At 45.1% G+C, this 25,191-nt stretch overlaps 1 protein-coding gene across 4 annotated transcripts in view; it reads right to left on the bottom strand.

Annotated features, from left to right (window-relative positions):
- KMO (kynurenine 3-monooxygenase) overlaps positions 1-25,191 on the bottom strand; it is a 142,689-nt gene that overhangs the window by 14,240 nt on the left and 103,258 nt on the right. For all 4 annotated transcript variants that reach the window (XM_029594006.1, XM_029594007.1, XM_029594005.1 and 1 more), the window contains exons 9-12: positions 17,657-17,778; positions 13,386-13,533; positions 10,183-10,240; positions 268-350 (exon numbers count right to left, since the gene is read on the bottom strand). In XM_029594006.1, coding sequence (XP_029449866.1) covers positions 268-350; positions 10,183-10,240; positions 13,386-13,533; positions 17,657-17,778 — 411 coding nt within the window. The remainder of the gene's footprint in view (positions 1-267; positions 351-10,182; positions 10,241-13,385; positions 13,534-17,656; positions 17,779-25,191) is intronic.

Raw genomic sequence — 25,191 nt, 5'->3', positions numbered from 1 at the left:
TGCCCACCTGGACGAGCCTCAGCCATGAGAAAACATGCCAGGCTTGGCTGGCACCGAGCATCTTTTTTGTCTGAAACGCTCAAAGGCAAAAAGTATATTGTCTCTGCATTTTTACTTGATAGCAGGAGAATCTGAATATTAATAAGAGCTAGTTTTCCCCCTCCCTCCCCCTGCATGGGGGCAGGGCAGTTAGAATAGCCTCTCGGCCAGCTTCCCCCTTATTCCATTACGGTTGCAATAACATGCGACCAAAGCACTGCTCCTTACCTCTTTATAATTATACATGGCCAGGTCCGAAATGGCGTGAGTATCTGGTACCCTAAGTCTTGAAAATTCAGGAAGGCAAATCCCTGGAATGGAAGGGAACCAGTTACATGCCAGACACTTTCAAATTCTGCTTCCAGACAGAATAGACAAAGCAATTAGCCATCACTGGTGTATACGTTCTTTAAAGAGCTACAGTACTGCAAGAGACCAAGGAGGCTGTCACACGGCTGTGTAATTAGCTACCACCCGAGGTCATTATCTTGCAGTCGTTTTAAGTAGGACTTTCTAATTTTTTTTTAGCTTTGGTGATGTGATGTCATAATCAGCGAGTGATTTGTGATGTCACTGTAGGCACATACACCACTTATGAGCACTATTACTTTCCTATTTCAAAACTTAAAGACAGCGTCTAGCCGTTTACATATATTTCAAATACTCCCTGATTTTAGGGTTGCCAACTTTCATCTGTCAAAATTACGAATATTTGGATGAGCAGAGAAACATTTTCACCTATGTCCTTCCACACAACTATTTTAAACTTTTATTACTTGCCTTATTACTAGAAAACTGCACAAAGTGTGGTGCGACCAAATGATCCCAAATATAAAAATACCAATAGCATTCCATTAGAATGAGCAAGAAAACTACAATTACTTAACTGCCAGCCCCACCATTAGGAAAACGTTTCTTTTTTTTTTTTTTTTAATCTTATATCATACTCCTTTACCCACCACTGCCATCCCAAGACTGGTGAAAGGATATCAGATGTCCTAGGGCCTAGGCAAAGCTTACAGCCTTGTGTGATCCTGTCCCCCCAGCTCGCCCCACACACACAATGAAAAAATGTTGTAGTTATTGTAACAAATTTTACATGGAAAAGGACATTCAAAGTACAGTCTTCTGAGGTAAAAATATCACTCACAACATCAGTTTTATATTTCCATGCACTGCTGTGGTGCCAACCAGAAAAGACACTTGGAACGTATATGCTATTAGGCCTATTGTAATGTGTGTTGGGTGTGGGCTTGGCCACCAGAAAGCCATACGTAAACTGAATTACAATTACAATAAAGGACACCTCCCAAACCAAAACCACACTAATTGCCAGAGCTCAAAAAATAAAAAACCTACCTTAAAAAAAGGCAACACTGCAAATATTATACCAGGTCCAAAAATACCAATACACCTCCTATTAGGGGAGCAGAACAAGCCAAGCTGCTATAGATCCTTGCACAGAAAGTACATGCAAACAGAATACCTCACCTTGCTTACACATGCAGACATAGACAGACCCTCGTCAAATAAAGAATAAAGAGACCATAAAGTATAAATAAAATGTGCAGACAAAAACTGAACTGGAAACTGCAACAAGCCAGCCTCTGTATGTAGAGCAAAAACAGAATAAACATTTTCATTTCTCATAAAACAAATAATAAAACCATAATATTGAAACCATACCAATATAAATACATATTTCAAAACAGTTAATGAATTAACTAACATCCAATAATTAATAACATTAAAATTTTTAAAAATTTACCAAGCATTAAAAAAAACATCAAAACAGCAGACACATCTAATAACATCCAATAGTTAAAACAAACAGGACTAAAAAATAACTCAAACTCTCCATACCTGGGAACTTTTGATTTCCAGTCACCCTGAGATTGTTGTGGATTAGTGAGAGAGAAGTAGGGTGCACACGTTATCATCTGTCCTCTACAAAAACTTCCTAATTTACATATTCATTCCCTCTCTCACACTTTTAACCTCTCATGCACACTCATCTCTCTCACACACAAACACACAGACTCTTACAATCATTGTCTCTCTCTCCTTCCTTCACAAACATAGGCTCTCACACATTCACTGGTTCTCTCTCCCTTACGCACACAGGCTCTCAAACATTCACTGACTCTCTCTCCCTCAAATATACACACACACATACACACTCACACACACAGGCTCTCTCTTCCATAGTCACACACTGGTTCTCTCATACTTGGCTCTCTCTCCTTCCCTCACACACACACTGGATCTCTCACATTTACTCACACATCCTCTCTTACACTCACTGGCTCTCTCTCATACAGGCTTTCATGTATTCATTGGCTCTCTCACTCTCACACACACACACAGGCTTCTCTCTCATGCACTGGATGTGTCCCCCTCATTAACGCACACTCACAGGTTCTTTCCCCCCACCAGGCTCTTTCACACTCACTAACCCTCTCTCGCCCTCATACACACACCAAGCACATTCTCTCCCTCATACACACTTTCTCTCCCTCACACACACACACAAGTTCTTTCACATTCACCGACTCTCCCTCAAATACACACACACACACACAACAAGCTCTCACACTTACTGACTCTCTCTTCCACATTCAACACACACAGGCTCTCTCTCCCTCAAATGCATGCAGGCTCTCACAGTTATTGGCTTTTTCTCCCACAGACACACACATGCTCTCTCACACTCACTGGATCTCTCTTCCTCACACACACAAGGCACTCTCTGTCCCTCATATACTTTCTCTCCCTCCCATATACATAGGCTCCCACACTCACTGGCTTTCTCTCCCACAATCATATGCAGGCTTTTCACACTCACTGGCTCTCTCTCCCTCAAATACACACAACTCTCACAATTATTGGCTTTTTCTCCCACAGACACACATGCTTTCTCACACTCACTGGCTTTCCCACACACATAAAAGGCTCCCTCCTCCCCCCTCCCCAACAGACTCTCTCATTCAAGACTTCTCTGCTTCAGCACACTGGTGGCCTCATTGTGCCTTATGTTCCTGCCACTGGTGGGAAGGAAGATGTTGAAGGTCCCGCTTGGCCTCTTCATATTGTGTGTGGGCAGGTGAGTGAGGAGGTGGAGATGCTAAGGCCCTGCTAAGCCTCTTCCTGTTGTGCAATGCGACGTGCAGTTGCCCCAGGCAGCTGGAATAGAAGGGAGATACCGATGGCCCTGCTGAGCTTCTTACTGTTGCATGCAGGTGAGATAGGGAAGTTATGGAAGGCCCAATTGTGCCTCTTTCTGTTGCTCTGCGGCCAAGAAAGGATAGGTGATGAAGGCTCCTGCTGGGCCTCATGCTGTTATGCCACAGGTAGGAGGGGTCTCCATAGTAATGTACTGCCAGCTTTGGCTGTGGTGTTAAACAACAGCTACTTCAGGCACGGGTTTGAAATGTGACTGCTGTGCTGGACTGGAGGGTTAAAATCCAGACAATTTCTGGACATTTCAGTTTTCTTTTGGATTGGGTTTACTGCTGAATTCATACTATTTAGTTCTGTTGGGACAGAGGCCAAAGAACTCCCTTGGCATTCATTTCTGGGGCAATTTTCAAAAGTACTCGCATAGAAGCAAAATCCATGGGTGCTTTTACATGCGAATGTTGCACCAGTTCTCAAAGAGAAAATATGATTTGTACCTGCTTTTTCTGTAGGTATTTTCTTTTCTTGAAAATAATGTGCATAGATTGGAAAATGGAATCAGCACACATTATTCTCTTCCCTGACCTAAACATAGTGGGGCGGATTTTAAAAGAATTACGCGCGTAACCACGAGTACCCGCTCCTGCGCACGCCGAGCCTATTTTGCATAGGGCGGGGAGTGGGCAGGGTGGGGCGGTCCGGGGGTGGGACTGAGGCCTCCAGCACAGCGGCTGTGCTGGGGGATTGCGCGCCCGTACTTGGCTGGCACACGCAACCTACGCTTGCCCAGAGGCAGGCGCAACTTATGGAAGAAAGGTTAGTTGGGAGGGGGGGGGGGGGGTTAGGTAGTGCTGGGGGCGGGTTAGGTAGGGGAAGGGAGGGGAAGGTGGGGGGGGGGGGGGGGGTGGGGGAAGGAAAGTTCCCGAGGCCGCTTTGATTTCGGAGCGGCCTCGGAGGGAACAGGGAAAGCCACCGGGGCTCCCCTAGGGCTCGGGGCACACAAGTTGCACAAGTGTGCACCCCCTTGCACGCGCCGACCCCGGATTTTATTAACATGCTCGCGGCTGTTATAAAATTGGGCGTAGATTTGTACGCGCCGGATTGCGCACACAAATCTACGCCCGCGCGTACCTCTTAAAATCCGGCCCAGTGGTTAAAGCAGTGGGCTGAGAACCAGGGCAGAATCTCCATGTGGCCTTGGGCAAATCAATTCACTCTGATTTGCCTCATGTGACAGGGAAATTCAGTGCCAAGTATGCTGACTGGCCAGCACCATTTGGGATTGAGTGAGTGGCCAGCTCTGAAGCTCAATCCAAAATGGATCAGGGATGAGTCAAGGGATTGAGGGGGGTGGTTTGGCAGGCTGCTGCCGTGGGAGTGGTTGTATTTGGATTGGGATCTTGCATTTTTTGGACAGGGTTTTTGGGTAGGAGGACAGGGCATTGCCACATGACATTTGAATTTATTTTCTTAACTTTTTTCACTTGCAGGGCACATTGGAAGGGTGTTTTTAGGGCTGTTTTGGCCCTTTATGAAAATGGCAGCTTTGGGCAAAGGGGATCACCATCACCTGATTTTTACGTAAGTTACCCAGGATACGTTTTCTCACTGAATGTTTAAGTTGGGGAAAAATATCATGTGGTTTCTAAACCAGCAGTACCCAGGGAGCCCCTGCAATATTTTATCCCTTTATGCAAAAATACTGTGGTGTGGGTTAGTATATGTCCCCCTAACTTTGTTCCTGAGGCAATGGAGAGTATTGTGGGGGTTCAGGGTAAAGTGCTAGACTGTCTAGGTGAACTGGAGTACTGAGTGTACTGACAGAGGTATCAGCGAAATGTTGATTTCAGGTACCCGTTGAAAATGGTATATGCATACACTTTAAAATATACCCCACTCTGCATATAAATCAGAGGTTTATACATACGTGTTTTATGATTTTTTCATATGTAAAATACACATGCGTATGTTTATAAAATAGGTAGAGAGGGACAAGTAAAAGGAAGAGATACTGTTGACGTCTGAGCTGCTATCCTGGATTGGTTGTCTTCCTTCCTCCTGACTGTGTATGAATCAGCCACGGCATCTGACATTATCTAAAGAAGTCAAGTTCTTGTACAAAATCTGAGGCCTGTTGCATGAAGCTGCGTGCCAAAGGGGCATGCCCCTGGATACAGAATTGGACTTTTAACATCTTGCAGTACGTCTTTTCCCTTACAAGATTTCTTGACTGTTGAGTTATGGGGAAGAAGAGGAAAGGGACTATAAGGTTTCTCCCATCCGGATCTACTATTTTAGCCACCTCTACCCAACCCTCAATACAAAATATTTCGCCTGCTATGGGATCAGGAAGTTTTCAGCTTGGCTCTGTTAGTGCCACTTCTGCAGGGACTCAGTCCTATTGCTGGCTCTCCTCCAAATTTGGGATGAGTCAGCTCCACCCGTGCCTGAAGTAGCTGTTGTTTAACACCACAGCCAAAGTTGGCACTACACTACTATGGAGACCCCTCCTACCTGTGGCATAACAGCATGAGGCCCAGAGAGATGGGGGTTTTGTGTCTGACATGGCCTTCTCTGGCCCTGTGGATGGGAAGGTGGTAGGTGGTAGGTCAAGTGGGGGCCTTGTTCAATCTGGAAGGGCATCCTGTGAGTGATGCCCTGGGAGCCTCAGTTTCCACATGACTCTCTCCCTGTTAAACCATCTTTAATTACCTTAGACATCATTTAAAGCCATCTCTGAATTGGAAAGATCATTGTCTAGTAAGATCAATGCAGCTCTGTCTGGCCATGGGAATCTTAAAGGTCAGCTTCTTGTTCATGATCAAACTTTTAAGACTCATGAGGAGAATTTAAAAGAATTAGAATTGCAGAGGAGACCGCCCTTTGAAGGGGGATACTGTTATGACTGTCGCTGCCCGACGTCTCCACTCTGCCCTCCTTACCTCTCTGGCGACTCCTCCTGCGGTTGATGGACGTTTGGCTGCCATGGTGTCTGCCTGCCATCCTCTCCGGTGTCCCCGGACCGGCTTGGGCGCTGCCTCCCGCCATGCTGTTCAGCTGCCTTAGGGTGCGCGCGCCGCGTGGCCCTGTTTCAAGTACCTTCAGTGGCGCGAACCTCAGGGGTGTCCCCCTGTGATGACGCCATGCATCCAGGATACAAAAGGCCTACGCAATTGCTAGCTAATCGAGTTAGCAAAGGTTTCCGAACGGATGGGATTCGCTCTCCATACCTTGCAACTCTGCCTCCTTTGGACCTACTCTATTTGGGGTACCCGCTCCTAAGGGGGCCTCTCTCTCTTTCTTATCTTTCAGGTTGCAGTCTGGAACTGGTACTCGCTCCTCGAAGGCCCATGTTCCTGGACTCGCTACATGGACTCCACTTCTGCCAGGAAGACTCAGCTGCCTTATAACATCTGTGAGTTACCATCTCTATCTCTCAGAGCTCAACGCACAATTAAACTCTGGAATTTGTTGCCAGAGGATGTGGTTAGTACAGTTAGTATAGCTGTGTTTAAAAAAGGATTGGATAAGTTCTTGGAGGAGAAGTCCATTACCTGCTATTAAGTTCACTTAGAGAATAGCCACTGCCATTAGCAATAGTAACATGGAATAGACCTAGTTTTTGGGTACTTGCCAGGTTCTTATGGCCTGGATTGGCCACTGTTGGAAACAGGATGCTGGGCTTGATGGACCCTTGGTCTGACCCAGTATGGCATTTCTTATGTTCTTATGTTCTTATGTTCCCCAGAAAAGTCTTCAATCATTGATTATGGATAGAGACAGGATTCATTACCGGTTAGAAAATTGTGATAATTATGTGAGATCTAAACTTAGATATTTGAATTTTCCTAAAGTTAGTTTGATTTCACCATTGAATAAGTTGAAGAGATTCTTCCTGCCGATCTCTAGGTTTTTTAAATCTTCCTATGAGGGAATCGGTGATGGATTATTCACCCAACCCAGAAGAAGTTGGGGAGAGCAGTGATCAAATTGTTTGTCTACAAGAGTCTTAGAAGTTTCTACTAGGGCAACTCCTTTGATCAATTACGCTCTTGAACCAGATAAGATGTGGACCTTAAAGTTGTTTTTTAACTTAATATTTTCTTTTTGGCTGATAAGACAGCCATCTTCCCAGATGTGGCTAGAGCCACACAACAGAGAAGGAAGCTATTTTTGATGATGAGAGAGAGGGTTTTGAGATTTCCATGTAAATGCAAGTTAAAATTGATGGTAATAATTATCTTTTTTTATGAACCAGATCAGTTGGAGGGCTTTTTGTCCAGAATTTGAGAGTCTTTTTTTTTTTTCAGAGTGTGCCATTCATTTAATTGCGGCAACTACGTCAAATCTTTCTTCCCATTTCCCTTTAATGTCTTTAGCAATAAATTCTATGTTTTAGTTTACCAAAGTCTAGCAAAGTGTGCAGAACTTTGAAGCTGTCCTTTATAAAATATAGGGCCTAATTTTAAAAAGCCTATACTGGGAGATATGGGCATGGCCAGGCCGAGCGGGCGTCACGGCATTTTCAAAGGCCCACAGTCACGCACATATCTCCTGGTATGCGCAGAAGTCATGCCGAAAAAAGGGGCGGGCCAGAGGCAGGGTCTAGGCCGGGCTGGGACAGTGCCGTTGCCGCGTGCGTTGGCAATCGACCTGCCTGCGCAACCTGCTACTGCTCCGGAGAGCAGGTAAGTTTTAAAACAAAGCAAAAAATGTAGCGTGGTTTTAGGGGCCGAGGCCGATTTATTTATTTATTTGTTATTTCTTATATACCGACATTTGATCTGAGATATCAGATCGGGGTAAAGGGAAGCAGGTTAGTTAGGGGGTTTAGGAAGTTCCTATTGGAGTGGACTGGGAGGGAATGGGGATTAGGGCCTATTGTGTTGATTATTGCGTCGCACATCTTGTAAAATTTCCCCCCCTTATGTGTGCAAGTCAGCATTCGTGCGCAAATGCGCGCCAATATAAAATCGGGCACACGTGCATGCGGGTAGCAGATTTTACGACACAAGTGCATCGGCGTGTGTAGGTTATAAAATCGGCGCTTCCATGTGTGCGCGCCAGGAACCATGCGCATATGGATGCCCAAGCGCATGTTTGAAAGTTACCGTCATAATGTTTTGGTTTTAATTTTTGCCCTGTCAGCATTTGTCCCAAGCTTTAAAAAAAAAAAAAAATTCCAACAACCCTACAAGGGACTTTTTCAGGTACGGCAGCAAAAGAAAAAAGGACAAAGATGAGATTGTAAATCTACAGTACTTTGAATATTTTTGGGTCATCTGCAAATGCGATCACGTCACTTGATGCTTCCCTTTTTCATATCAATGAATATGTTAACACTGATCCCTGTACAGATTTGGGGCACTCCTACTATTTACCTTTCACCATTGGAAAACCTGACAGTTTAGTCCTATCCTTTAACTGTTGCAACCGTCACGGCCTGACGGCTTCACTCCGCCTACCTTTCTTTTTCTGCGACTCCTCCTGCTCTCTGTGGACGACTGGCTGTCGCGGCGTCTGCCCGCCGTCCTCTCCGGCATCCCCGGACCGGCTTGGGCGCTGCCTCCCGCCATGCTCCTCAGGTACCTTAGGGCGCGCGCGCCGCACGGCCCTCACTCTTATTTCCTCTATGGCGCGAACCTCAGGGGCTTCCCCCTGTGATGACGTCAGGCTGTCCGGATATTTAAGCCTGTTGTTTATTGCTAGCCTTTGAGTTAGCAAGGGGATTCTTACAGATGGGATTCGCTCTCCGTACCCAGCTACTCTGCCTCCAACTTCTAATTGGACTCTTTGCTGTTAATGAGGTTACCTACTCCTCAGGGGCCTCTCTGCTTCTTTCAGGTCGCTATCAGGAACCGGTACTTGGTCCTCGAGGGCCCATGTTCCCTGACTCGCTGCCTGTGTCCGTCTCCTCTTCTACTTGGAAGAATTCGCTACAGATACCATCTGTGAGTACTACGACCATCTACTCCTCAGAGCTGTTTCCCTGGAACCAGGTACTCGCTCCTCGAGGGCCTGCCTCCGTTCCAGCACCAGTGCCATCTTCCATGGAGAACTGTTGCGTGAGTACTTGCCAACGAGTCTCTGTGCCCAGGGATCTGGTACTCGCTCCTCGAGGGCCAGCTCTCCCTATCTCGGGGCTTCTCCATACTGGGGACTCTGTGAATATCTCAGTGCACTCATTTTCTCAGTTTTTCTTCCTACAGCACTGTTACCAGAGAAGCCGCTGTTCCAGCGCCCTGAGGAATAGCCGGGCTCCATCTTCTACTCACCACCACCACCTCTGGTGGCTTCATAAACTGTCTAATAAAATATATAATCTGTGTTTGTGTGTCCGGAGCTGAGCCTGACCTGTGGCCCCTCACGGGTCTTCCCCCCGTGGACATGGTCAGCTGCCACAGTGTCCAAGGGTCCACCCAAACCCTACAAAACATAACATTAACCAGTGACCACCAATCCATGATACACCATTTCCTATCCCATCTGAAGACTTCTCTATAAATCTGGAAAAAATCTGAAAATGCAATCAAACTTGAATCAGGCTACAATCCTACTTGCTTCAGTTTAACTTCAAATTGTTTGCACATCTCTCTAATTAGTAGTTTCATGTACAAAGTATCATCACTGAATATCAAGAACACAAAATTCTAAAACAGAAAGATCCTTAGTAGCTCAAGCCACAACACAATAATATCTCCAGTCTTCCTCTTTTGTGTTATGGAATGGTGGAGGATCATTATTCATTAGCAATTCTGCTACTAGGACAATGCAAGAGCATAATTAAAACAGAACGGAACAGAAAGTTGGAAGTAAGTTATATAATGCCTATTGTAGGCATCTGTAAAAAAACGTAATTGATCTATTTTTTAAAAATCAAATAATTGTCTATATGCATTATTCTTACAAGCAACTTTCATATATATATTGGAAGTTGGTCTAAAACAAGGTTCTTGATTTGCTTACGGAAATCATTCTGGTACTGGTCCATTAACTCTGCAAAGACAATGCAGTCTTCAAAGCCCTGAAAGACATATGCAGAATCCTTATTATATCATAAGCCACCTCTAGATATGCAACCACTATTTATTTATTTAGCCATTTTATATCACTAACTCTATTAAATAAGAAAGCAGTTTAGAATGAACCCCTAGCAGCTGTGGGATCAAAAATTTTGATTTAGTCCTGTAGTCTTTTCACTAGCTGTGAATAGCAGCATTATTACAGCCTTCTTAGGGGCCATAGTTTACACTATTAAAAAATGACTTTTGTCTCCCACAATTATTAAGTTGCATGAACAGAGTAGAGTATCATGAATCAGACCTGAATAGCACAGTTTGAAATAATTGCTGCAAATTGCTTACACATTTTCTTTCCAGCTGCTACAAACAGCTGTACTTCTAATAATAGATGAAGAGTGCCAATATTACTGATTTCGTGTTTATATTCCATCTTGGAGGAAATAAAGGTTATTGTAAATTTGACAAAAACTCAAGTGGGCTTTACTGACATCTTTGTCGCCACACTTAAAAACATCTTGGAACAGATGAATATTTAAAACTAGTAGGACTCTGAGGTTCCTAAAGTGAAGATGAAATTGGGAACAACAATCTATGATGCACATTCCCACTGAAAATCCAATTCTGGCAGCTTCATTTAGCAAAGATCTGCTCTCACTGGGCTTCACCTCAAACTGGAACTTGAAGACAATTTGCAGTCAAAACTGCATTTGGTAGATCCTGAAAATTATTAAAGACTTTTTAGATACAGTAAAGCATGATCTCCAAGGTATCTAGGACATCATAAGAATGGATGGAATAGATGTCTTTGCAGAGCATGTTTCAAGATAATATTTCAAACTTAGGCCAGGATTCACCAACACCACCGGGCTCTCTGAATCCCGCGTTAATGGGGGGGGGGGGGGGGGGCGGTCCTGCGATAGCCGGGAGCGATCGCACCATGGCGGTGCGATCGCTGCTGGCGCCGCGCCAAATAACTAGTTATTCAGAGAAGTCTTTGCAGAGTCGTCCCTGGGGCCACCCTGACTCCTCTTCTTCCGGGGCCAACTCCGCCCCGAGCTAGCTATTGCATGCGTGCGATAACATTAGAAAATAACCCCCTTAGGTTCTTTTTAAAAGCTTTATCAGACAGATAACAAAATAACATAATTCCTACATTTATCTAGTTTTGACTAGCCAGATAAATGGTTCAGAGTTCCCACAGGAACAAGTTTAAATGAGGCATGAGAGAGTAGATCTGGGACTTGGGGCACTGACAGAAGACTCAGGGCATGGGATTTATAGCTAAAAACACCCCCTGATGCCTCCCCAAAGCTGGGGACCATGGCTTTAATCAATTGGTTTTTCAGCATGAAAGCTGAGGGACAGATTTTTTAAATGTACGCCCGGTTGTACTTTTGTTCGCGCGACCGGCGCAAACAAGAGTACACCGGATTTTAATAGATACATGCGTAGCCGCATGTATCTATTAAAATCCAGGATCGCGTGCGCAAGGCTGCGCAAAATCCGCAGCCTGTGCGCGCCGAGCCGCGCAGCCTGCCTCCGTTCCCTCCGAGGCCGCTCCGAAATCGGAGCGGCCTCGGGGAGAACTTTCCTTCCACCCCCCCGCACCTTCCACTCCCTTCCCCTACCTAACCCACTCCCCCAGCCCTATCTAAACCCCCCCCACCTTTGTTTGATAAGTTACGCCTGCCCAAGGCAAAGGTAGATTGCGCGCGCCATCACCCGACCCGGGGGCTGGTCCGGAGGCCTCGGCCACGCCCCCGGAATGCCCCCGAGCCAGCACCATGCCCCCTGACACGCTCCCCCAGAACGCCCCCAGAACGTCGCGCCGCCCCCGACATGCCCCCCTAGCAAAGCCCCGGGACTTACGCGCGTCCCAGGGCTTGCGCGTGCCACCGAGCCTATTCAACATAGGCCCGGCGCGCGCAGGGGAAGCTTGGGGCAGGTTTTCGGGGGTACACACATATGTTACACTCGTACCCCTTTGAAAATCTGCCCCTGAGGTTAGATACATATCAAAAAGCTGCCAGGGACAGATTATCACAACAGAAAAGAAAAAAAATACAATAAAATGTAGAAAAGTCAGAAAAGAGTGGATTTGACACCATTTAAAATTATCTTATTGAAGCATTGTACATACAAATTAAAATCACAGGATATTTTATTTGTATAGATTGCTATACAGGAAATATCATATTTTTATTAGCCATAGTCTTTTCAAGAGCTACATCAGAACTCATAGGAATTTGCAATGGGGAGAATAATTTTCAGTAGTTCACACAGGGCTAAGGTTTCTGTGTTCAGAACACATGCACAACATAGCCAACATTTTCAAAGAGGCTTGCGCACAAGACCACTTTCAAAGTTGGTGCTACACACAGCACCCAGCATGACTTACACGCAAACATTTCCGCCCACTCCTTAGCAGATTGTTAATGTGTGTGAGTAGCTTTACACGCATGCTTTCAGAAATCTAATGTATTCACGTGTATGCTATTCCTGCCCTCAACTATGCCCCCCGGGAATGCCTCTTTGCTGTGTGAATAGCTTCTATGTGCACTTTTATGCCCAGCAATTTTCAAAAACTCAGTTACATGTATAGAAATGTGTTTTATTCATGTAAATGCATGGCTTTTGCCATTCTTATATCTTGCTGTTAATTTATTGATAAGCACATAGTTTGGTCTGTTTTTGGGGTTTTTTTTTAATATGGACTTTTACCGTAGGACTCTCGAAACTCTGTGGTTATTATTTTGGGTCACCAAAACAGACACAGGCAATTAGGAAACAGAGGTGATCTTGTGCAGAAATATTCCTCATTGCTGGCAATTTAGTAGTTTGAAGTTATTTACTGTAAAGATCACAGTCTTAGGTGGGGGGGAGGGGGTGTCACTTTTGTGTCTCTTCCATTTCTTCAGAAGCCCTTCTCAACTCAAAGTAGATCTTGCTAGAATTAGATAAGAAAAAAATAAAAGGTGATATGAAACTGAGCTAATTTGGCATCAGCCTGATAATTTGATCTTTGGTTGGTACAGCAAGACTACCCTGTCTGTACAGCTTAAACTAATATCCCTCCTTTTTGCCCTAGAAATACTGAATAACGTAAAATCAAACTCAATAGTGTTTTAAACCACAAGCATGACTCACGGCGTTCATTCCTTGTCCATAGAATGGCACAACAGCGTGGGCAGCGTCTCCCATCAGCACACATTTTGTGTCAATGTAAAATGAAGAACACTTCACTGAGATCATGGCTTGGGCTGGCAACAGGAAATAATCTTGCTTTAATGCTTGCCTTAAAAACAAAAGCTCTTGATCAACATTTTTTAATATAATACATATGTTACTATAATATAAGAAGCAGCATAATGAAAGAGCATTCCACAGTTTACTCAAGGCTTTCATAGTGTGAAAGACATTGCAAGCCATGCCTCTCAGTTCCTGCAAACTAAACTGTCTGCCAATAGTCATCTTTTCTTGTCCACTGTCCCTCTGAATGTTAAATTAAATGGTTCCCATATAAAAATGTATTGAATATACTGTACTGAAAGTATACTTAATCCTGTTCTATTTTACCAAACACAATACTTAATACATATTGACTGTATTTGTTATTATTCATTTAATGAGGGTTTTTTTTATTGTGTAGATAATTTATTTGTCTAGAATCATGGACAGTGCAGGATACAAATCTTTAAATAAATAAATAAATAAATAAATAAATAAAATAATATGTTTGTAAATCAATTCCAATGACCATATTCAGAATATACAACAAACATATTGAGATGATATATAAATTTACTCATAAGCCATTCATTTTCTAGACTTGTGTTAGAACTTAGCATACAGACTGTAAAACTATTTTTCTGTATGGATTTAATTGATTTGAATTTTTTTAAAGCATAGAGCAATCAGTGGTGCGCCCAATCTAATAACACATGGCCAGTTTAACAGAATGTACACATTTGGCAGTTCTGTTATTCCTGTAGGAAAAAAAGCCTAAGAAGGTCATTTTCAAAGAGTTACACAGGTAAATGTAACTGTTGTAGCAAATTTCAAATGCCATTTACGAGCTTAAAGCACACTAATACATATAAAACCTATGGACAATTCAATGGCATATACTGTAGCAATTTTCAAAAGCTCACTTACAGGCATAAAGTGCATTTACACACGTAAAACCAAAATTTAAATCCTTTTGAAAATTACCCCCGTAAGGTTAAATTTTAAAACGCCGGCACACACCAATACCGGGAGATACACACGTGCATTTTCAAAGCACCACAGCCACGCACGTATCTTCCAGTATGTGCGGAAGAGCCAGGTTTGATAAAAGGGGCGAGCCAGGGGCAGGGCATGGGCAGACCAGGACAGTGCGCACCGCCAGCCCGCGCAACTTACTGCTGCTCTGTAGAGCAGGTAAGTTAAAAAAAACAAAAAGAAGCGGGTAGTTAGGGGGATTTTAGGGGCTGGGGAGGATAGGGGAAAAGGCAGACAGGTTAGCTAGGGGGTTATTGGAGCGGACTGGGAGGGAACTGGGGAAATGCCCTATCGCATCGCCATGTGTTTCTAAGAAAATCCCCCCCCTTGCATACGTGAGTTGGCACTCGCATGCACCGATATAAAATGGACACCCGTGTGAATGTTTTAAAATTTACCTTTAAGTGAACATATCAGCGCAGCAACTGTATCAAGGTACTTATAGCAGCTGTAGCGAGTATCAGATTAATTTAAAAAAAAAAAAAAATCTTAACAAGAAAACATGATCTGAAGAAATAGTGGCATGGGGAGAAGGAAAAAAGGAGGAGGGAAAACTCTAGGAACAATAAGAAACAATTAGAGGTTGATATTCAGTGCTTCTTAACTGGTTAAGTAAGGACTTATCTGGCTCCGTGGCGGTGGCTGAATATCTGGCCATGTTCAAGGGTCGCCATATATCTGAATAAGTACTTAGCTAGCTATGTGGTGGTCAGGAAATTGGCATTTCGGGAAGGAATTACGTATCAGGCTAACATAGCTGGAGAAGGAAGGGATATTTAAACTTATCCCGTTATGTTAACCAGAAAAGTTAGACCTGCTCAATAGCAGAACTAAAGTCAGCCGTGCTGCTGAATATCTCTTGTAAGTTAAATGGATAAATCTCATCTGGCCAACATACTTAACCAATCGCTTTTGAATATCTACCCCCTAGAGACAAGGAGATGAAGGCATAAAGGGGCAGGAAAGACCCTAGGAAATGTTGGAAACACTTAGCGATAAAGAGGGAGATGCAAGTAGCTCCTGTTCAAAAACGATTTCAAGACCAAAGCCTTTTGCCCATAAGGACATCCAAGAAAGGATGTCAAACATCGTAATATTTCTGCTCTTGCTCTCTTTTCTCACAGGTGTACGGTCAGTATGTAGAGATGTATTAAAAATGAATGATAGTGTGCAGGCCCTTTTGTGTGTTTTAATGAGGTATTGCAATAATGGGAGCTTGGCTTCCCATCTGAATGCATGCGTGCAAGTCTGCAGTAACATCAAAAGTTGAGCTTCCACTATCACAGCCCTTAGAATCATTTAGACATAAGAAATATGCAAAAGTACACATTTTTAATACAGAGGCAATTTTCAAACTCTCAACGTCTAAAAAGTAATCAGCTACAGTACTTTGGTGTATATAGTTTATCAGGACTCTAATATATGCGCACATGATTAACTTTTAAACCGCACGTGGGCACGTTCGTCGGCCCGAACCCAGGGACATGGGTATTTTATAACATATGTGCGTCTATGCGAACATTAAAAAAAATAGCCTGGCCCGCGCGCACATGTGCACTGAATTTTAAGTGGGTGTGCGCAAATCCCGCTTATAGGGCCAGATTTTAAAAAGCATTTACATGCGTAAATCTGGGTTTTACGCATGTAAATGCACTTTACTCGAGTAAGTGGGCTTTTGAAAATTGCTACAATATATGCCATTGAATCGTCCATAGGATTTATTCGCATAAGTGCACTTTACGTGAGTAAATGGCTTTTGAAAATTGCTACAATAGTAGTTACATTTATGCGCGTAACTCCTTTGAAAATTACCCCCATACCGCGTAAGTGGTTTTTTTTTTAAAAGGGACATGTGCTGACGCTATTGCCTGTTTTAACAACCCCCCCCCCAGTTAACCCTGACCATTTAAACCCCACAGATCTATCTCATATTCTTACTTTTCTCACTTGCACAGCATCCATATTAGAAGTAAAGTTACATGGCAGGGGGCCCTGGCGCACAGCAGATTGCATAAGTATTTTCGCGCATATTTCTGGTTCAAGTTCCAACATGCCCATGCCCTGCCCTGACCACGCCCTGCCCAGATCACGCCCATGCCCCACCCCCTTTTGAGCAGTTCCAAGATGTGTGCGCAGAGGCATTTATGCATATAGCTAAATCTACTCGGCACGCACCTTATGTTTTCCAGATAACCAGAACGCCTCTCTTTTTTTTACCTATGTATTTGTAGCTCAGCATAATTGTTATTATATATAAGTTAACTGAAATTATTCTTTTTAAATCTGAAAGATTTTCTATTAATTTATGATACCATAAACTATATATATTTTCCTGTTTTCAAATGAAATGGTGTGTGTCTGGTTAGTGCAGCCATTGGGCCTCCCTTAGGGCTCAGCGTGCACAAGTGTGCACCCCGTTGCGCGCGCACATGTTATAAATCAGGTGTACATTTGTGCACACCAGGTAGCGCGCACAAATATACCCCACGCGTGCTCCTTTACAAAACTGCCCCATACATTTTTTTCAAAAAAAAGGGGAGGGGAATGAGCATGGTGCAGGCAGGGCATGGGCTTTCTTGGATTTCTTAATGAAACCAGCGCATAAATACTTATGCACACAAGTGCACACTGGGGTCCCCTGCCGCGTAACTTTACTTCTGATGTGGATGGCGTGTAAGTCATAAAATGAATCTAGGCATGTCATCAGGGTTTTAAGGGTCGGGGTTATCAGGGGAGAAGAGCGGCTGTTAAACCTGGGGAGTTTGGAATTCCTATCCCTTGCCTGGGTAAACTGGGAAAACTGGTTATTGTGCCAGCGCGCGTGTCTACTAAAATCCCCCCCACTTCCGCGGTAGAAGCAGCAGTGCGCACATGTGCACGCGTCCAGCCTGTTTTATGCCATGCGCGCATATACACGCATAGGTTATAAAATGGACGTGTCTAGATGCGAGCCAGCAAACACGCGTATATGTGCACCCGTGCAGCTGTTTCAAAGTTACCCATCCCTGAGCACAATTTATGCTGCACTGGAACACATTCATTAAAAAAAACCCCAAAAAAACAAGTTTTGGTATGAAGGTCTCATAGGGAAACAACCTTGATAAAAATTCTTTCGCCAACAAAAGCAAGCCATATAAGAAAGCAATAAAACCTACTCTCCCATCAAAGGAATGGAATCGGGGAAGTATGTCTTGAAGAAATCCAGCACTTCATCACCAGTCTTGAGCTTCTCAAAGTCTTCAAAGGGCATGAAGAGAGTACAGGTAAAAGACTTGTCCTGGGGGATTAGAAAAGGACTGTGTCTGAAGACTGGCAAGTGCAGGAAGAAACATTTGGTGCACTTAGCCCGACGTGCAGAGATATAGGTGTAATTAAGACTGGACCCGTTAGTATCAGGGAAGTGGTCACCTTACCAAGTAATTTATGCAGAAAATCTCACCCATACTCATCTCTTTTATGTAAAGAGGTGTGTGACCAGAGGGGACTAATATTTCCTTTTTGCTCTTTAACAGAAGCTATGAGTATTACATTTCCTTGTATATGTCACATGTTTTCACTATTGCAAATAAATGGAACATTTTGATATTATGTTCTTATAATTAAAATGATATTTTGGAAGATTTGGCTTGCCTGCCTTTTCAGAGTCTGTAGCACTATAGCAATTTGGAGATAAATGCAGCTGTTAAAAAAAAGAAAAGTTAATATTTCTGCTCCAAAAGTATACACATATATTCCCAATGCACGAAAGTGCATACTTTCTCTACTCATTTTATAAACATACTCACATATTTTATGCACAAAATTATCATGACACTGCACGAATAAACACCCAGAATTATACAGGGAAGTAGGTATTTTATAAAGCATGAATGTATTCCATTTTGAAAAAACTGATGGGCATGCATATTGTAATCACCAGTTCATTAATACCTTCAGCAATTCACATAGTCCTTCTTCAGTTCACCTATACTCTCTGTCATTTTATCCTGAACCCCAAACAATTCATCCGAACCTCCCCCTCAAAAATTGCTGACAACAGACAAGTCCAATTTCACTAGCAGGAGTCAATTAGCAGGTGTATAGGTGTTCGAATAAGTTTGGTAATAAATTCACATAACTTTAACAAAATTACAATTATTGCACTTACTTCTGAACCCTGCCCAATAATACCATAGACTGCCTCTTTTATCCCCAGTAAAATGTATGAACAACACCGAAAATATATATATACATAACAACATGCAATGATATGCTGGGTTAGGCCCAAGGTCCATTAAGCTCAGTATCCTGTTTCCAACAGTAGGCAATCCAGGTAATCAGTAAATGGCAAGATCCCATAAAATCGAAAGATTCCATGCTGCTCATCCTAAGTCTACCTTAATAATGGTCCACCTTAATAATGGTTTATGGACTTTTCTTCCAGGAAGTTATCCAAACCTTTTTTAAATCCAGCTACATTAGCAGTTTTTACCACATTTTCTGGCAATGAATTCCAGAATTTAAGTATATGTTGAGTAAAAAAAAATATTTTCTGTCTTAAATGTATTACCTAGTAACTTTATTGTGTGTCCTTTGGTTGTACTTTTTCAAGGACTAAGCATCAGATTCACACTTACCTATTCTACTCCACTCATTATTTTGTAGCCCTCTATCATACCTCTCCTCAGCTGCTCCTCTCCTATAAGCTGAAGAGCTCAAACCTCTTTAGCTTTTCCTCATAGGGGAATCATTCCATCCTATCATTCCAGTCTCCCTTTTCTGAACCTTTTAAAATTCTGCTATATATTTATTGAGCAGCGGTGATTGGAACTGCATTCGATTCTCAAAGTTTGGTTTTACCATGGGGAGCCTCAGAGGCATTTTGATAGTCTCTACTTTATTCTCCAGTCCTTTCCTAATTCCTAGCACTCTGCTTTCTTGGCTGCTGACACCGCACACACTGAGCAGAAGATTTCAACATGTTATCCGCGATGATGCCTAGATCCTTTTCCTGAGTGATAACTCCCAAAGTGGAACCTTGCATTGTGTAGCTATAATTTGGGTTACTGTTCCCTACGAGCATCACTTTGCAATTGTCAACATTACATGTCATCTGCCATTTGAATGCCCAATCTCCCAGTCTCACAAGATCCTCATGCAATTTCTCACAATCCTCGAGTGATTTAACAACTTTTGCTGATGATACAAAATTATTCAATCCTAGCAACTCACTCACTGTTCCCATGTCTAGGTCATCTATAAATATGTTAAAAAGCAGTGGTCCTAGTACAGATTCCTGGGGCCCTCCACTATTCACCTTTCTCCATTAAGAAAATTGACCATTTAGTCTACTCTGTTTTCTATCTTTTAACCAGTTCTCAATCCACAATAGAACATTCCCTTCAGTTTTAATTTCCTCAAGAGTCTCTCATGACGTACTTTGTCAAATGCTTTGTGAAACTCCAGTAGTCTATATCGAATGACTTATCTTTATCCACATGTTTATTCATACCTTCAAAAAAAGGTAGCAGATTGGTGGTGTTGCGGTCCCGGTCGCTAGGCTAGCGACCGGGTCCTTACCTTTCTGCTGCCTCTCCCGGTCTCGCCGCGTTCCGTTGCTCCTGGGGCCTGCAGGGCCGCATGGCAGCGTCTCTCTCCACGTGGAGACGCTGCCGAGGGACGACTCAGACTCCTCCCACTGCCAGGCAACGCGCGCGCGCGCGAGCAGGGGGCTCTTAAAGGTCCAGCACCCGGAAGTGCTGAACCGCCCCGTTCCTGACGTCAGACGCTGGCCGGCTATTTAAACCAGCGTCTGACTTCCTTGCTTTGCCTTTGCAACGAGGTCACTCTACTGTGTGCTTAGTTGCTTCCCAGCGTTGCTTTCAGCCTTGGTTCCTGCTTGTTCCAGCCGTGCCTTGCTTCCAGCCCTGGTTCCTGCTTGTTCCAGCCGTGCCTTGCTTCCAGCTCCGGTTCCAGCTTGTTCCAGCCGTGCCTTGCTTCCAGCCCTGGTTCCTGCTTGTTCCAGCCGTGCCTTGCTTCCAGCTCCGGTTCCAGCTTGTCCCAGCCGTGCCTTGCTTCCAGGTCAGGTTCTGTTTGGTCCTGCTGTGCCTTGGCTCCAGCTCTGGGCTCTACTTGCTGTCTACATATCCTGACTCCAGCTCCGGTTCCTGATTCTCCTTGACTTCAGCCAGCCACGAACCTTGGTCTTCTTCACGATTCTCCTTTGTCTTCAGCCAGCCACGAACCTTGGTCTTCTTCACGATTCTCCTTTGTCTTCTGCCAGCCTCGAACCTTGGTCTTCTTCACGATTCTCCTTTGTCTTCAGCCAGCCACAGACCTTGGACTCATTCACGATTCTCCTAAGTCCCAGCGACTCGGACCCCTACGGGCTCCTCCTGGGGGGGTCTTGGGTTTCCAGGGTGAAGACGCCATCAGTCCGCTCCAGCTGAGTGCCGCCTCCCGGCTTATTAACTCCTGTGGACGCTGTCCACCTCAGCCGGCCCAAGGATCCACTATTGACTTTACTCATAACATAACAGTTTGCAAAGGCCATGGACTCGGCGGACTCCGCTCCTATGCAGGCCATCCCTGGCATGGCCCAAAGAATCCAGCAGCAACAGCAATGTCTGGAAGTCTTGGCTGCTACGGTGGATCGCCTAGCCAGTCGCTTGGACGCCAATCCTCCTCCGGTGGCACAACCCCCGCCTCCACCGGCGGTTCTAGCTCCCGCGCAGACTCAGCTTCCAGCGCCTACTCGATACTCCGGGGATGCCAGATCGTGCAGGGCGTTTTTGAATCAGTGTTTCATCCGCTTCACTTTGCTACCAGGGCAGTTCCCGTCTGATGCCGTCAAGGTAGCATATATTTTGTCTCTGCTCGATGGGAGAGCTATGCTATGGGCCTCTCCCATGTGGGAGAAACAGGACGCCATGCTGCACAATTTACAGGATTTCGTGACTCACTTCAAACAGACTTTTGACGAGCCAGCTCGTGCTACCACCGCTACCACTGAAATTCTACAGCTACGACAAGGATCCCGTTCTCTGGCGGAGTACGCTATTGAATTTCGTACTCTGGCGATGGAACTCGGCTGGCAGGATGACTGTTTGCAGGGTATTTTCTTGGAAGGCCTTGCAGGCCGTATCAAGGACGAGCTGATGGCTCGCGACCTGCCCTTCACTCTGAACGGGGTGATAGACTTGGCCGGGAGGATTGACCGGCGATTGCAGCAACGAGCTAAGGAGGGTCGAGTTCCTCGTCGGCCTGTCTCTTTGGCACCCTCCTTCTCCAGGTCTCTGACTTTATCTCACAAGACATCATCAGCCTCCCACAGCCCCTCTGAGGAACCTATGCAGCTTGGTCGGGCGCCCCTAACCGAGGAGGAGAAGACACGTCGCCGCACTCAAGGCCTGTGCTTATACTGCGGCACTAAGGGTCATTTCCTGGGTCAGTGTCCTGCGAGACCGGGAAAAGCTCAAGTCTAGGGAGAGATGAGGAGGTTCCCCTAGGCTATGTTAATGCTACTCCTCAATGTACAGTTCCTATAACGTTGGAGTATCCAGGTGGCTCCTTTCAGACTCTAGCTTTCATTGATTCCGGAGCCGGAGGGAACTTTATCTGGAGAGAACTGGTACACCAATTAGGACTACCTACTAAGCGCCGGATACCTCCATTACGGGTTACCTCTATCCAGGGAACCCCTCTACCTGGATCCATTTCTGAAACTACGATGCCTCTCACTTTACGGACGGGAGTGCTTCACACTGAGACAATCTCCTTTTTGCTACTTGATACATCGGTGCACCCTGTGGTCCTGGGACTCCCTTGGTTGCAACAACATGCTCCGGTGATCCATTGGGACTCTCTCCAAATTGCGCAATGGAGTCCTTCCTGTTTCCAGAATTGCCTGGATCCCGTTCCTAGACCGGAGATATTACTCTCTCACTCTGCCCTGGACCTTCCTTTGCCGTACCAGAATTACGCTGACGTGTTCTCCAAACAAAAGGCTGAACTGCTTCCATGCCATCGGCCCTTCGACTGTGCCATTGATTTACTACCTGGTTCCACTCCTCCGCGGGGTAGGGTATACCCTCTTTCTCTGCCAGAAACCCATGCAATGTCAGACTACATTACGGAGAATCTTGCCAAAGGGTTCATTCGTCCTTCGCACTCCCCTGCAGGAGCAGGATTCTTTTTTGTGTCCAAAAAAGATGGCTCCCTCCGGCCGTGCATAGACTATCGAGGTCTGAACTCCATCACTAAGAAAGATCGCTATCCCTTGCCTCTGATCCCAGAACTGCTCGATAGACTTCAGGGGGCCAAGATCTTTACAAAATTGGATTTACATGGAGCATACAATTTGGTTCGTATTCGTCCCGGTGACGAGTGGAAGACAGCGTTCAACACGCGAGATGGACATTACGAATACTTAGTAATGCCTTTCGGCTTATGTAATGCCCCTGCTGTCTTCCAGAATCTGATGAATGAGGTACTCCGGGAGATGCTTCATTCCTTCGTCATAGTGTACCTTGATGACGTCCTGATCTATTCCCAAGATCTTTCTTCCCATCGCCAACACGTCAAACAAGTCTTACAGGCTCTAAGGGACAATCATCTATACGCTAAATTTGAAAAATGTCAGTTTGAGCGCGAGTCGCTTCCGTTCTTGGGATATATTGTTTCCTCGTCCGGTTTCCAGATGGACCCAGAGAAGGTGGCGGCCATTGTCAATTGGCCTCGCCCGTCTGGCCTGAAGGCGCTACAGCGATTCCTTGGATTCGCCAATTTTTACAGGCATTTTATACCACATTACTCCCAGAAGGTAGCTCCTCTCACAGCGCTTACTCGCAAAGGGGTTAACGCTCACGATTGGTCCACTACCTCCTCGGCTGCCTTTGAAGACTTAAAACAAGCATTCCTAGCCGCTTCCTGCCTACGACACCCAGATCCACAACGACCCTTCATCTTGGAGGTCGATGCCTCGAATCTGGCTGTTGGAGCGGTGCTCAGTCAACACGATACTTCGGGCAAATTGATGCCATGTTCTTACTTCTCTAGAAAATTTTCGCCTGCTGAATGTAACTATGGCATCGGAGACAAGGAACTCCTAGCCATTAAGTTAGCCTTCGAGGAGTGGAGGCAATGGCTGGAGGGGGCTAATCATCCGGTGACAGTGTACACTGACCACAAAAATTTATTGTACTTGGCCCGAGCTCAACGACTAAACTCGCGTCAAGCAAGATGGTCACTCTTCTTCAGTCGTTTCAATTTCATCCTCAAGTTTCGACCAGCGGAGAAGAACGTTCGAGCCGATGCTCTATCTCGTACCTGTCAGCCGGAGGAAGAGGACGACTCTCCACGAACCATCCTGGATCCTGCCTGTGTTCAACTAACTACTACTTCCATTTGTTCCTCAAGTAAGACTACGGTTCCTAAAAGGCTTCGGAGGGAAGTCCTGTCTTGGGGCCACGACTCCTTGACCGGGGGGCACGCTGGTAGACTAAGAACTTTGGATCTTATAAATCGTTTCTATTGGTGGCCAGGTCTTCGACGTGATGTTTCCCTTTACGTGAGTTCTTGCCCCACTTGCGCTCTGCAGAAACCGCTTAATGGCCCCCCGAGAGGGTTACTACAACCGTTACCTATACCCACGGAACCCTGGACACATATTGCCACTGACTTTATGGTGGAACTCCCGCCTTCGCAAGGCAAGACTGTGGTATGGGTCACGGTGGACCGCTTCTCTAAAATGGCTCACTTTGTGCCTTTACCCAAATTACCTTCCGCCACTGAACTGGCTTCTCTGTTCACACACCATGTATTCCGTATTCATGGTCTGCCTCAGGACATTGTTTCAGACAGAGGTCCTCAATTCACAGCCAGGTATTGGAAAGCCTTATGCAAAAAATTTAAGATCCAGTTGAGTTTCTCTTCCGCTTTTCACCCGCAAAGTAATGGGCAAACTGAACGCATGAATCGTTCTTTAAAGTTGTTCCTACGAGCGTTCATTAACCACAAACAAGATAATTGGGTGGAGCTTTTGCCTTGGGCTGAATTCGCCTATAATAATCAGATACATACGGCGACGGGGAAATCCCCTTTTCAAATTGTGTACGGTAAACAGCTCAAACCACCGTTACCTCTACCTGTACCAACCTCCTCACCCGCTGCTCAATTGTCCGCGGACCAATTGAGTAAATTGTGGTCCTCAACTCAACACCGTCTTCAGAAGGTCGCACGCACTGCTAAACGCTACTATGATCGACACCGAAAACCTGCATTCACCTTCCTCCCAGGCGATCGAGTGTGGCTTAGTACAAAGAACATTCATTTGAGGCAACCTTCCAAGAAACTCTCTCCCAAGTTCTGTGGTCCCTTCCGCGTAGCGGAAAGAGTAGGGTTGGTCTCTTACCGTCTACGACTCCCAACCACTTTACGCATTCATGATGTCTTTCACGTCTCTCTCTTAAAACCAGTAATTCTTTCCAGATTCCACCCCAGGCCTCTGGACGACGCTTCTACCATCACGGATGGGGATCCTACGTTTCAGGTACGAGAGGTCCTGGATGCTCGTTTCGCCAACAGACGTTGGGAGTATTTGCTGGCCTGGGAAGGTTGTGGAGACGAAGACAATACGTGGGAGCCTGCCCGCAACATCTTGGACAAGACTCTCCTACAGCAATATCATCTGGACCATCCTGACAGGCCTAGT

This window comes from Rhinatrema bivittatum, chromosome 3, assembly GCF_901001135.1.
Source record: "Rhinatrema bivittatum chromosome 3, aRhiBiv1.1, whole genome shotgun sequence".
Classification (NCBI taxonomy): domain Eukaryota; kingdom Metazoa; phylum Chordata; class Amphibia; order Gymnophiona; family Rhinatrematidae; genus Rhinatrema; species Rhinatrema bivittatum.
Note: the sequence above shows the minus strand (reverse complement) of the source record. Positions and strands in the feature narration are given on the sequence as shown.